Source organism: Phodopus roborovskii, unplaced genomic scaffold (genome assembly GCF_943737965.1).
Source record: "Phodopus roborovskii unplaced genomic scaffold, PHOROB, whole genome shotgun sequence".
Taxonomy (NCBI): domain Eukaryota; kingdom Metazoa; phylum Chordata; class Mammalia; order Rodentia; family Cricetidae; genus Phodopus; species Phodopus roborovskii.
In genome coordinates this window covers 10,264,666-10,277,663 of record NW_026125391.1, presented here as the reverse complement: position 1 = coordinate 10,277,663, position 12,998 = coordinate 10,264,666, and the positions used below count along the sequence as shown (strand labels likewise).

The 12,998-nt window shown below is 35.6% G+C and overlaps 1 protein-coding gene across 1 annotated transcript in view; it reads left to right on the top strand.

Moving 5' to 3' along the window:
- Nucleotides 1–386, top strand: part of Agmo (alkylglycerol monooxygenase) — a 290,726-nt gene extending 290,340 nt beyond the window's left edge. The window contains exon 13 of the mRNA XM_051175085.1: nt 220–386. Within this exon, the coding sequence (XP_051031042.1) occupies nt 220–294 (75 nt within the window). The 3' untranslated portion in view covers nt 295–386. The remainder of the gene's footprint in view (nt 1–219) is intronic.
- Nucleotides 387–12,998: the final 12,612 nt, after the last annotated feature.

Here is a 12,998-nt window from a genome sequence, read left to right as displayed (position 1 = left end):
AAAAAAAAAAAGGAAAAATGATCTTCTTACTCTCCTTTTTATACTTACATAGAATGCCTCATGTTAAGTTGACTAAATCCAATCTTTGAGCCACTTGCTAAAATTTGTTTAAGAAATTTGACTAAGTGAAATCATTTGTTTGTTTTATTCCAGGAAAATAATTTAACACAGTGGAAAAGTTTGGACTCACATTTGTTTTCTTGTTTTTCTTTCTTTTAGATTTTCTTTTCTGTTTGCATTGCTTTTTGGGGAGTCAGAACCATGAAACAACTCACTGCTGGCTCTTGGAAGTAATCCTACTTACAACAAAGAGATCTCTCAGTCCTGTCTGTTGTCCATGGCATGTCACCATTACACAAAGATTGTTATCTTACAAACTGTCTACAGGAGCTACTTAGATAATGAAAATTCACAGTACTTATTTACCTATGCTTCTCACGTTCATTTTTCTTCCAAAATTAACGTGAATTATACTATTTGTTCTTAGTAAAAGCCAAGTTATTTATATACTTTGAGGCTATATTTGCTTTTCTTCTCTATCGCAATGGCTATGAAAAAGAAAGGATGGGGTTAAAATATTTAACAGAATGAAAATTGCATCTGTCTTGCTTTGTTTGACAACTTTTACTTTGACATTTGCTAAAATTATACTTAAATCCATCTCTGTAGTCTTTAAAATGTGTTGGAGTCTATGCAAGCTGGCATTTGCCTTTGTAAACAAATGATCTATCATTGCATAAAAATAAATCAATGTGACGAAAATGATTAGAACTGGAAAGAATTAGTTTGTTCAACATGTTAACTTATAATACATACATGTAAAATATTGGGGCAATTTGTTTCAACAGCTTGAGGAGTACCTTATAATTCATGCTATTTCAAATTGTCATAATACTGTTAATAAAAGTGTCTGAACAGAAGTGACAAAGTGATGCTTGTATATTGCTTATTGAAATATTAAAAGTCTGTTATATGTTCCATTTGGAAAAAACTGACAAAGATAAGAACTATGTTCAGAAAAAAATTGAAAAAAAAGTCTTTAAAAAATAAGAACTGTTCCCTTCCTTCAATATTTTTTCAGACAATTTTCACTGTCCAAGTCAGAAGTGCTAATCCTCATTATGACTTTCATTACTCTTTACTAACACACATCACTGAATTAAGAAGACTGACTATAGTTGTTTAGCCTCACTTTTCAGGCGCTGTCAGAAAATTAGGCTACTGAAGTCTGTGTATATTCATGAAGCCAAGCGGAAGCAGATTCGCTTTTCAAGCTGCGACAGCAGAAGAAAATTAACTTTGCATGGATGGAAATACTAACAATTATACCTCAAGCGTCAGAAGTGGGTTTGGCTTTGCTTCGTTCAGTTTTTATATTTCTTAGTTACACACAGGATTTGAGCAAATTCTGAGGTCAACAACAGTATTAAATCCTACTCTTGTGCCTCATTAATAGGCATTGCTACACTTCACAGGTGTAGACCTACCTTGCAGGAGGGAGCCCTCTGCTGGCTTGAAACTTTTATGTATCACTGAAGTTCTTGAGGTGCATATTATACATACCCCAAAATTTCTATACTATAAATTACATCATTCACTAATGGAAAGTAAAGAGAATCTTAGTTGTTCCAAAATATTTATTTACCATGTCAGAAAAGTTTTATGATAGGGGAATACTTGCCTATATGTAAATATATAGGCGTCGTTTAAAATGTCGTTTAAAATAATTCATGTATAATTCAGGTTCCCTCGAGTAAACCCACAAGTATTTGTTTTCTCTTTTCCTACCTTGATGTTTTCCAGTATGACTTGGATACTTTTCCTTTGGAAATATAGGTATTATCAAGTAACAAATTTCCAAGTCTTTGAATATGGATGTCTTTTCCCTGATAGAGGATGCGCCTAGGGACCCTATGCAAGTGACAGGACATTTATCTCACCTTCAACCTTGCTAATTTTCCAGTTCTATTTTCTCTGGTGGGCACTAATGCATGATGACAGATCGTGCAACTCCTACTAATATATTAAATTGATCTTGAATGATTCCATGAAATTTATGCTGGTTCTTCACTGGAAGGACTTTAACTGTCCCCACTTTTCTCCCTCGGGAGAATAGCACTAAAAATAGGGTTTGTCAATTACCCATTTGTGATGGAGAAGTTCACAGTGCCCTCACAATAATTACAGGGACACTCAGTCCTCACTCATCTACTAAAAGGGCCAAAAGGGACATTTGTTTATAGGGCAGAACTCTGTTAGAAATGTTTAATTGAGCCTCTAAATTATTGCAGAAACAGGCTTTGCAAAACTATTTTTCAGAACTCTGGAGGAGTTAAATCACTTACCCAAGGCCATCATGGGACACAGTTGGTAGTCATCTTTTTTAATTCTCTAGATTCTAACATCAAGGACTATAATGCTCCTCCATTTCCTGCTATAATGTGTTCAGAGCAAAACTCAGGGATTATAGCTCAGAATTTCATGTGAAGAGTATACCATTACTCTTCAATTCGATGCTCATATTAAAAAAAAATTATGTTTGGAGGAGAGTTTTTCTGTAGTATTTTGTAATATTTATGAGTCCTCGGCTTTTAAACCTTGTAAGATTGGTGTCTAATTAGGTTTCTATTTCTGTCATAAACAGCATAACCAAAAGTAACTTAGGAAAGAAAGGGTTTATTTCAGGGTACACTTGTAGGAAACAGCCTATTAGCAAGGTTGGAGGCAAAGCAGATCATGGAACAAAGCTGCTCAGTGGGTTGCTCCCTGTGGCTTTTTTAGCCTGTTTTCTTAAATGATACAACATAGGCTGTTAAGTGGTAACACTGCTTACAGTGGGCTGGGCCTTACTATATCAATTATCAATCAAGAAAATGCCAAAGAATAGTCTGCACAGATAATCTGATAAAGACACTTTCTTAATTGAGTCACTTCTATCCAGAATACCCTGGCTTGTGTCATATGAACACAAAAATAAACTTGAATAACTAGTAATGTACTAGTTTTATTGATAAGCTTATCATAGGCAAAAAAGTTTCTATTCCATTCTTTTTCGTGGAATGTCTTTTTTGCTAGAATTTTCATTCATTTTCTTTGCATTAGTAAACTTACAATCATATTTATTAAATATCACCCAATCTTCAAAAGGTCATTCAATTTGGGTTATATGACGCTGATTGCATTCAGAAGTTCAACTAGCCACTAAACTGACTGAGAGCCTGCCTTATCATTGGCACTACTAGACTACATTACTGCTTGTTACTTTCCAAAATCTTGCTCTACTGTAACATGTAATTTAACTATTTGTAATGAATCTACAATAAAACCACTGAGAAGCATTGGTCTAAGGTGATACAACCTAATAAGGAGAATGGTAATAGCAAGAATCTAAGCTCCTTTTTTTCTTTCCTACTCTCTATTTTCTCAAAACTTTCTTGAAAGGGGGAAAGCATACAAAACACCTATGCTTCCAGAATCTTAAAATTATTTTCACGTCCTGATTCTCAGCAACTCTAAGGAAGCAAAGATTTTACTAAGCTTACCTCCAAGGAAAGAAACTAACAACATTGTATCTATGATCAGAATATACTACTCTTGGGGGGCGGGCAATGCAATCTTCAAATTTGCAGACAAATGGATGGCACTTGAAGAAACCATCCTGAATGAGGTAACCCAGTCACCAAAAGAGAAACATGGTATGTACTCACTCACATATGGATTTTAGACATAGAGCAAAGGATCGCCAGCCTATAATTCACACGGCCAGAGAAACTAGGATACAAGGAGGATTCTAAAAGATTCATATAAGGTCCCTCACAGAAGAGGAAAGTGACAAGAACTCCAGAGCATATGGGGAATGGGGGGGCAGTGAGTGGAGAGGGAACTAGGAGAAGGAGAAGGATAAGTGAGGAAAGCACGTGGGACTAGGAAGATTGAGTCAGATGAGAAACAGATGAGAGAAAAAAAAAAGAAAGAGAGATACCATAAAAGAGGGAACCATTATAGGTTTGAAGAGAAAACTGACTTCAGAGAAACGTCCAGAGACCTACAAGACTGAACCCAACTAACAATTTGAGCAACAGTGGAAAGGCTACCATAAATACCCTTCCCTGATAATGAGATTGATGACTAACTAAACCACCATCATGTAGCCCTCATCTAGTAGCTGATGGAAACAGAAGCAGACAGCCACAGCTAAACGCTGAGCTGAACTGGAATCCAGATGCAGAGAGGAAGGACAAGACTAGGTTACAGAAACCCACAGAGACAGATGATCTGAACAAGGAGTAGCTAATGGACCCCCAGACTGATAGTTGGGAAACCAGCATTGGACTGACTCCCTGAACATGAGTCTCAGTTAGAAGGCCTGGGCAGTCTAAGGGACCTTTGAAAGTGGAACCAGGATGCATCTTTGGTGTTCAAAAGGACTTTGGGAGCACATTCCCCATGGAGGGATGCTCCCTTAACCTAGAAGCAGGAGGGAGAGCCTAGTTCGTACTTCAAATGACTTGACAGATTTAGATGACCCCTTCTGGAAGTCATCACCATCCCTGTGGAGTTTGGGGGAATGGGATGGGAGGGTGGTCAGGGGACATGGGAGGGTGGGAGAGAGGAAGGAGGGAGGGGAGAGGGAACTGGGATCAATAAGAATAATAAATAAAAAAAAAAGAATATATTTTTTTCAACTCCAATTCTGTCCTTCCCTGTTTACAACAACATAGCTACTTACCATCCCTTCTTACAAAATACATAATTAGGAAGGACTGCTCTCAAAACAAAATGGCCTTCCATTGTTGTAATACACAACCATTCTCTATCAGGATTTAAGCTCTACTCCAAGAGCTGAAACTCATGCATGACACTTCTCAGAAGGCTGAAAACTTCACACTAGATAGGATATGGGTCTAGGAGAAAACCAGGTACCACACATCTGTTACTGGAACATAAAAATAAAATGACTTCTATCAACATTCTGTTATAATCATAAAGCAATGCTTTATTCAGCCATTATTAGACAGGCTTCCTACTGTTGCACACAGGGGGAACTAACATAGAGACCTACACCTGGACAATGTCCAGAAAGAGAGATTTGGAGATTCAGTCCAGAATGGGATGTCTTCATCAACCCCCTCCTGTTACGGCACAGAAAGTTCTGCTAAGGAGAAACATTGTAAGAGTCAGAAGTGATAGGCCATTCCAAGGAAATAGTGTCTTCCAAATATAATAAAATTGACACATATATGTCCTTACAGAGACTGTGGCAGCATTCATGGGGCCTGTACAGGGCTAACCAGTGCTGACAATGGGACTCAGACATGTTCTGCCATCTCTACGGAAGAAGTTATGTCTAGTTTGCACCTGCTTGCAATGAAAAAAAAAAAGTATTCTGCAGTTGAGTCTCCTTATTTGGGCTTTTTTTTTTTTTCTTTTCTTACTGATAGTTTGCTTCTATATAAGGTTTCTGATTTTGTGTTTTGATGTTTGTGTATGTACCTTTTTAAAATTAGTCTGATTTGTTTACATTTTTTGTTTCCTAAAGAGAGAGAAAATGCAGGCATAATGTGGGCAGTGGGGAGGTAAGAAGGATCTCAAGGAGGTATGGGAGAAGGAAACCAAAATAAGAATATACTATAGGAAAAGTAATTTCAATAAAATGTAAACAAAATAAAATTATAAAAATAAAATCACTTCAAATAAATAAATAAATAATACAGCATGGTTCTTTCTTATATGTTAGGTATCTTGGAATTCCATTGTTGTCATGCCATTTAGCCAATCCTTTCCATTTACTGCTGGCATCTGGAATCGATGATTGTAAGCATATCCCTCAGGCATATTTTGGCATTTTATTATCAATAAGTATAAAGTTAGGTACAGCATATTTTTATATTATTTATACCTGCACTGTTTATATTTTTACTTTGATGTCTTTTTCCTTTTAGCCACACCAACACTAGGTATCAAATCTTGGTACTCTTATCATGCTGGGCAAGTGCTCTATTACTAAGTCTTATTTATATGTAGGAAAGATCCCTTATGTAGATTTTTCTAGAAATGTAAGTGGATGATAAGAACGTTCATTTGAATTAAAATAGTTCTACATTAGGCTTCAGAATAATGTATTACTAAGTTGTCTCCACAATCAAGAACTGAGCTTTTATATAAGCAGTCTAGAATGTAGTGAGAGAAAGATCATGTCTTCTTAGAATGTGCAAGGTACTAGGTTCTATTTCCAGTATGGCAGGAAGGGAAAAAAAAGGTCTCTAAGCCATAGTTCTATGGTACAAAGCCGTATTTCTGTTATAGTAAAGAGCTTAACTAAGATAAATAAGTGATGGTGGTTAAGCAATCATGGATGTTTAAGAATTCCACACAGGAAAATCATCATTTAATACTTTTATTAATATGCAGATGTCACACACATTTTAACATAGAATTATTTTACATGAACTTTAAAAGACATTAATCAGAAAGTTTAATAGCAGGGGAAGTTTCAGAAAGATGAAGAATGACAAGCTATAGAGTAGAGAAGGGTGTATGATCAAGATATATGACCATAGCATCTGCTTCTGTCTATAGTCTTCATTTCAATTAATTGCCATTGATAGAAACGTTAGAACATACTGCTTTAGATTTTGTAAATGCTATTTAGTATTTTCAGTTTATGGCATATTCTCTTGTATTAATGTGAGAGTCAATGAAGAATTTTCTACCTATCATACATATATAACTATAAAAGTTTTTCAGTATAATAGTTTCTTCGCATTTTGCATTCAGTCCAGACAAAATGAATCTTATACTTCCCAGTTAGAATTAGAACCCAGGGCTGGAGAGATGGCTCAGCTGTTAAAGGCTTGGCTCACAACCAAACATATAGAATTAGAACATAGCATTAAGTTGAACTCACAAGGAAGATAATACATGTCATGAGAATCAGTGTCTAAGCATGGCTAATTATTACTATATTGGAATTATTAAGGAGCATTTCAACAATGACACCTGGCAGCCCCATAGCACTTTCAAAAGCTTTGCTGGCATTTGAAGCAGTCTATAAGTTGAAAAAATCAATTTGCTTTAGTATGTTTCTCAAAGTTGAAAATGCATTATTTAGTAAACTATGAAAATGTTAAGCTAATTAACACAACTTGAGTGAATATATATCATCAATGTGATTCACAGGATGAGGAGGGGTTAGCGATATCTGTGGTTACAGGAAATAGAAAAAAAAATGGATGAGCCAAGAAGCATCATGTGTATTTCAAGTCTGTGCTTTCTTTAAGATGATCATGTCTTCAGGAGATTATTTAGTACAAGCTATTGCAGGAGGCAATTCAACTGGACTTACACCTTCCTTTGTGGTGATATATATATATATATATATATATATATATATATATATATATATATGTAGAGAGAGAGAGAGAGAGAGAGAGAGAGAGAATCAACATCCTTTATAATATCCTCAAATAATATAAAATATCTTGGTGTAATTCTAACCGAGCAAGTGAAAGACCTGTATGACAAGAACTTCAAGTCTTTGAAGAAAGAATTTGTAGATGTAAGAAAATGATGGAAAGATCTCCCATGCTCATAAATCAGTAGGATTAACATAGTAAAACTAGCCATCTTAGCAAATGCAATCTACCGATTCAATGCAATCTCCATTAAAATCTCAACACAATTCTTTATATAATATGTTAAATGCATAACTGTACATTAGAAACTGAAAAGGAACTAACATTCTTAAGGCCAAAATATTTGTAGAAGTTGGGGTTATTGAAGCTCTAATAAGATGTTAAAGGCAAATTATTTGATAAAATTATTAAATATGTTTGAATTGACCCCAATTGTAATTAAGCATAAAATCTCTGATTACTTGAACTGGACTACTCTTTACATATTTCAATGATTAAAAGTAGGGCAGAAACTTCTATTCATTAGCAATATTTTTCAAGACAAGGTAAGTATGACTATAATTCAGTCCAATCAGCATGAAGGTTTTCTTAATGTTGTTTTGAAAATATGATTATTGGATTCCTTGGGACTGGAGTTCCAAATGTTTGTGAGCCACCACGTGGGTGCTGGAAATTGAAACCAGGCCCTATGTAAGAGCATCCAGTGCTCTTAATTATGGAGTCATCTTTCTCCAGTCCCTTAATTTTTTATAAGTATACTCTATCTTCTAGCAAAAATTTAGATATACAGTGTAGTGTAGCCAAGGAGAGGAGCAGGGCTGTACAATGAAAGTTGATGATCTTGTAAAAGTTTCTTATCACCGTGGATTAGTTAACTGAACCTGAAGAAATTCAGCTTTTCCACTAATTCCATATTTCCTGTGTTGACATAGCAACCAGGTTTTGAGACTCTGTTCCAATGGCGTATGGTTTCATCTCCATTTGCCAAAGTGCATGCTATGATCTTTGTATTAAATATTTCAGCATACATTCCTATTCTGTGTGTGAATCTCAGTGTTAAGCCATTGTTCTCTTGATTGAATTATTAACATATCATGGATATATTAGGTGCAGTGTTGGGGTTATGGCTCCCATTGCGCTAAATCAACAGCACTAAATCAACAGTGCAGTATCTACTTCTGTGCATGCATTGTTGTAAATCAATTGACCTATAATGTAAAAGTTAATGAGGGTATCATAGGATGGGGAACAAGTAAGAAGATGTTGTCAGCTTTCCTCTGAATGAGTGAGGAATTTTGATGATGTGTGCACAACTTCCCAGAAGAAGCCACACTTTCAAATCCTCCCCAACACTGGCTAGAACCCCATGATGTGGAAAGGTGGTGATGTTGTGTTGTAGGCCCAAAGATATCTTTAGTTCACTACAAATCCATTTTCTCCCATGTTTGTGTTAAGTCTAACATAAGCAATAGATGGTAGATGATTGTAATAGATAAGAACATCCTGGAATATAAGAACTTAAATAAACCCTAGTTTCCAGCAATGAAAAGTCTGAGTAATCAGACAGTTTCTGAGGCCTATGGCTGAGATTCTTCTGCTTTGTTGTAAACTCCCACTAAATGTTTGCACAAATGTATTTAAACCTACCTTCATTTATGACTTTCTTTTGTTCTAGTACTTTTAAAATGTCATAAAACTGCTTCTATGTTGGAACATGGAATTTAGAGTAACCTAAATCTGTATTCCCAAGCCATGCTCACTAATATTTGGATCCAGAATAAATTATCCATTATCCTTAAAAAAAAAGAAAATATGGTTATACATTTTTATGCTTTGAAAAAAAGTTGGGAAACAATTTTGTGCCAACTGTTGTATAAATCCAGCAATCAATAGATTTTAGTTAAATAAATCCACTTTTCTGTTTGATCAGCAGTCTAGATTATCACTATATAGCAGTTTTTCATAAGCTCCAACACTAATCAGTCCATCTGTTTTGAAGATCTAGAAGTGGATCTAGATTAGATTTTCTTATATTCTGAAGCTACTAATTTGATAAATATAAGAAACATTTTACAGAGTTGGGTGGTGGTGGCGCATGCCTTTAATCCCAGCACTCTGGAGGATATCTGTGAGTTAAAGACCAACCTCCAAAACAGCCTCCAAAGCTACAGGAAAAAATAAAGAAATAAAAAAACATTTTACAACCTTTAGTAACTGACAAGAATTGATCTAGACCTGGTGAGATACCTCAGTATGTGAAATCTTTATTCTGTAAACCCAACCTGAAAGCCTGATTGAAGAAACATTCCACATTGGAAAATGGAAACTTAGTCCTCTGACCTACACACACACACACACACACACACACACACACACACACACACACACAATTATCTCCAGATACACAGATTTTTAATAATAAAATCCATGTCCCTTTGAGCCTGATCTAAAATTTGCAACAATATTCCTACAAAGTACCAATTTTGTTTAATAGTTTCAACAAAATAACTGATGTTATTTTCAATCTATTTCAAACAATGTTTTCCTCAAATAAATCATTGGAATTGCAACACATATAGAAAATAACTGACTTTCTCCAACAAGATGTGTTTCACTTGGTTGAGGAAAATAAATGCAGGGCTATATTTAGACTTTTGATTATTTAGGAACATCCTTTCCATTCAAAGCATAGGAAGTAACATAAATAATGACCACATGCCCTTACAAGTCTGATAGTCCTCTGTTTTCAGATCTTTATAGAACAAAAAGGAAAAAAGAAAGAAAGGAAGGAAGGAAAAAAGAAATAAAGGAGGAGAAAATAGGATTACTGGCCAATCATGTCCATGTGCTCATTTTAGCCATCACGTTTTTTACTTCTTATTGCTATATTGCATTTTTATTCTTTTGTAGAGTAAAAACTCAGAAAATTCCTCAATGAGCATTTCCTCTGCTATTAAAAATGAATAAACATCAACCCAGCTCATATGTAGTCTTTGCAAAGCTTGGGAACACAGACTTCACAAACAACTCAGGAAATTCAGGTCATCTGCTCCATATGGTTGTAAGTAGCACCATGTAGAAGCAGGCAAGGTCTTGGGATACAAAAGGAAATTGCTTACTATATCAGGAAACATTCAAATTTTATTTTACCATTAAATATGAGTTGTAAACAATATTTTGCTGAAAGTATGTGTGCATATTTTCAGAAACATAACTTATTAGCATAAAAATGCAACAAGAAAATTTTGCTATGGATAGTCTCTCTGCTAGGACATGTGAGAGGCCAAGATAGTCTATAAAAGGGGGGCTTAGTTTAGCTATCTTGATAATTGAAATTTCCAACTCCATTTTGCATCCCCCAGAGGCTTTTGGGGAATGGGAAGAAGAAGTGCAGGACTACTGCTGACAGGGTAGGGTTGTGGGGATGTTGTCCCTACACATTTGTTGACTGCCTTTCATTTGGCCAGCAGTGATGTCCATATTCTTGCTTTGTCCAGTTTTCCAATGGAAAGGAGACTTTGAAATCTTCATAAAATCTATTTCCTAAGTCATTTTCAGCTCTTTTTCATTTGGGTCCTTGACAATAAATTTTAACCAAATGAAGTCTCAATGAAGATACTTTTTTCCTCACCACAACTACACACTTTCCAAAGAGAATTACCTCTTTGTTTTTGTTTCTTATTTTGCTGTTGCAAAGCTAACATGATTTGGGTTTACTTGTGTTTTGTATGTTCTTCTGTTCTGTTTTATTCACAAAGAGTTCCTGAGATCAAAATATGATTGTTTTCTTGAAATATTTTCCCAGCATCTCATATAAAGCCATCACATGAGAGGGGATTAATAAACATTAATGTTCTCTTTGCTCAAAACTGCATCCATGACCCAAGGAAAAACTGAAATTCTCTCAGTGCTGCCTGACTTTCAAGATAATAATTTCCAGTTAATTCTAAACTGTGGAAGCCATGAGTGACAGAAATTATCTGCAATGTGAACTAAGATATTTGAATACTCCCACAGAAGTCTATGTAGATGTGAGAGTATAGAAAACAAGAAAACAAGAGATTTCTTTTTTCTTTCTTTTTTTTCTTTTTGTTTTTTTTGCATTTCAATAACTTCATTAAAAGGTATATTCCTTAAGCAAGAGATTTCTACAAACTGCAGTGGCAATGTGAAGGTGCCCATAGCCAGAGCATAAGGCCATTTCCTTTTCAAGCCACAGGCAGTCCTGATCTGTTATCCTTTGAAGATTGTTCGTCTCAGCAGACTTCTGATTGTCCTATCTGTCACCCATATGGCCACTAGCTTCATCCAGGAAGCAAGTTCACTCAGGAGGTCTGAGAATATCCTTGTCAGGAATCAGAAGTCTGAGGGCCCATACTAGCTATCAGTGAAAGACGATGGCAATGAAGGTGCCACAGATGAGGACAGAGAGAATGTTGGGCAGACCTAAGAAACTCTTAGCTGTAACCATTGCCAGACCAAGACAAGGCAGAGGTAGTATGATAACAGAGGTGCACAACAAACATGTCCCTACCTCCTCCCTCTTGTTCATAAGAGGTAAACTCAGAGTGAAGAGAAACCAAAGCCAAATCCCTAACTCAAAACAATATGTCTCTCTTGTTCTCCCCCCAACTTCCTTCCCACCAGGGAAACTGGAAAAACAGAAGTTTCTACAAATGGATAAAATTTGCTTTGATAAACTTGATTTTAATCATAAATTTGACACATTAATTTCCAAAAACAGAATAGTTTCATAACTATTGTGACAAAAGAAAATTTATTATTTAAAAGTAAAAATATTGCCTAAAATCCAAATGTCAAGAAAGAAAGTGGTTGAGGCCTCTACAGAGAGGAGGTTGAAAGTAGGGAAAGCTGTTACACATTCTGTGATTTCAGATAAAATGTGCAAATAGGAAAATTAAGTTCTTAAAGACATATTTGACAATTTAAGATACAGTCCTTAAGCTTTACATAGAATAAATGATATACACTCTGATTTCCCAAGTAAGTGAAGCAACCATAATTTATTCAAAAGTTTAAAAAAAAAGATAAACAGTTATGAAAACTTATCTAATGTGATAGTCCTACCTTGAACTTCTGGAAGATTGCATTAGCTCACTTACTTATTTACTCTTTCCTCACTTAAAAAGAAAATCATTTTACAAATGGCTTACGTAGCTAGCTGTGTGGGAAAGGTGAATAGGTCTAAATTAATTTTCTTCTCTATTTCAACACTTTCAGAAGGCTCAAAAGGAAACTGGGCTAATCCAGATATTCATTCTTTGTCTCCAACTTTTCCTTTTCCCATATGAGCAAAACCGGGAAGTGCCCAGATCCATTAGGGAATGTTTCCACTGTGTGGGAGAAACATCTGCAGAGAGCTTGGTGGACCACCAGAAGAGGACTGGAGGAAGCATGAGGGGGCGGAGGCGGCAGACAATGAAAAGAAAAACTGGGCGCTGTTTGGAACCAAACATCCCACTGAATTGCCTAACCTTCAGTTTACCTTTTGCATTATATAAGAAGCATGAGAATCTTAGCACACATATTAAAGACAATCTTACAACGGGAATGAAATCGATT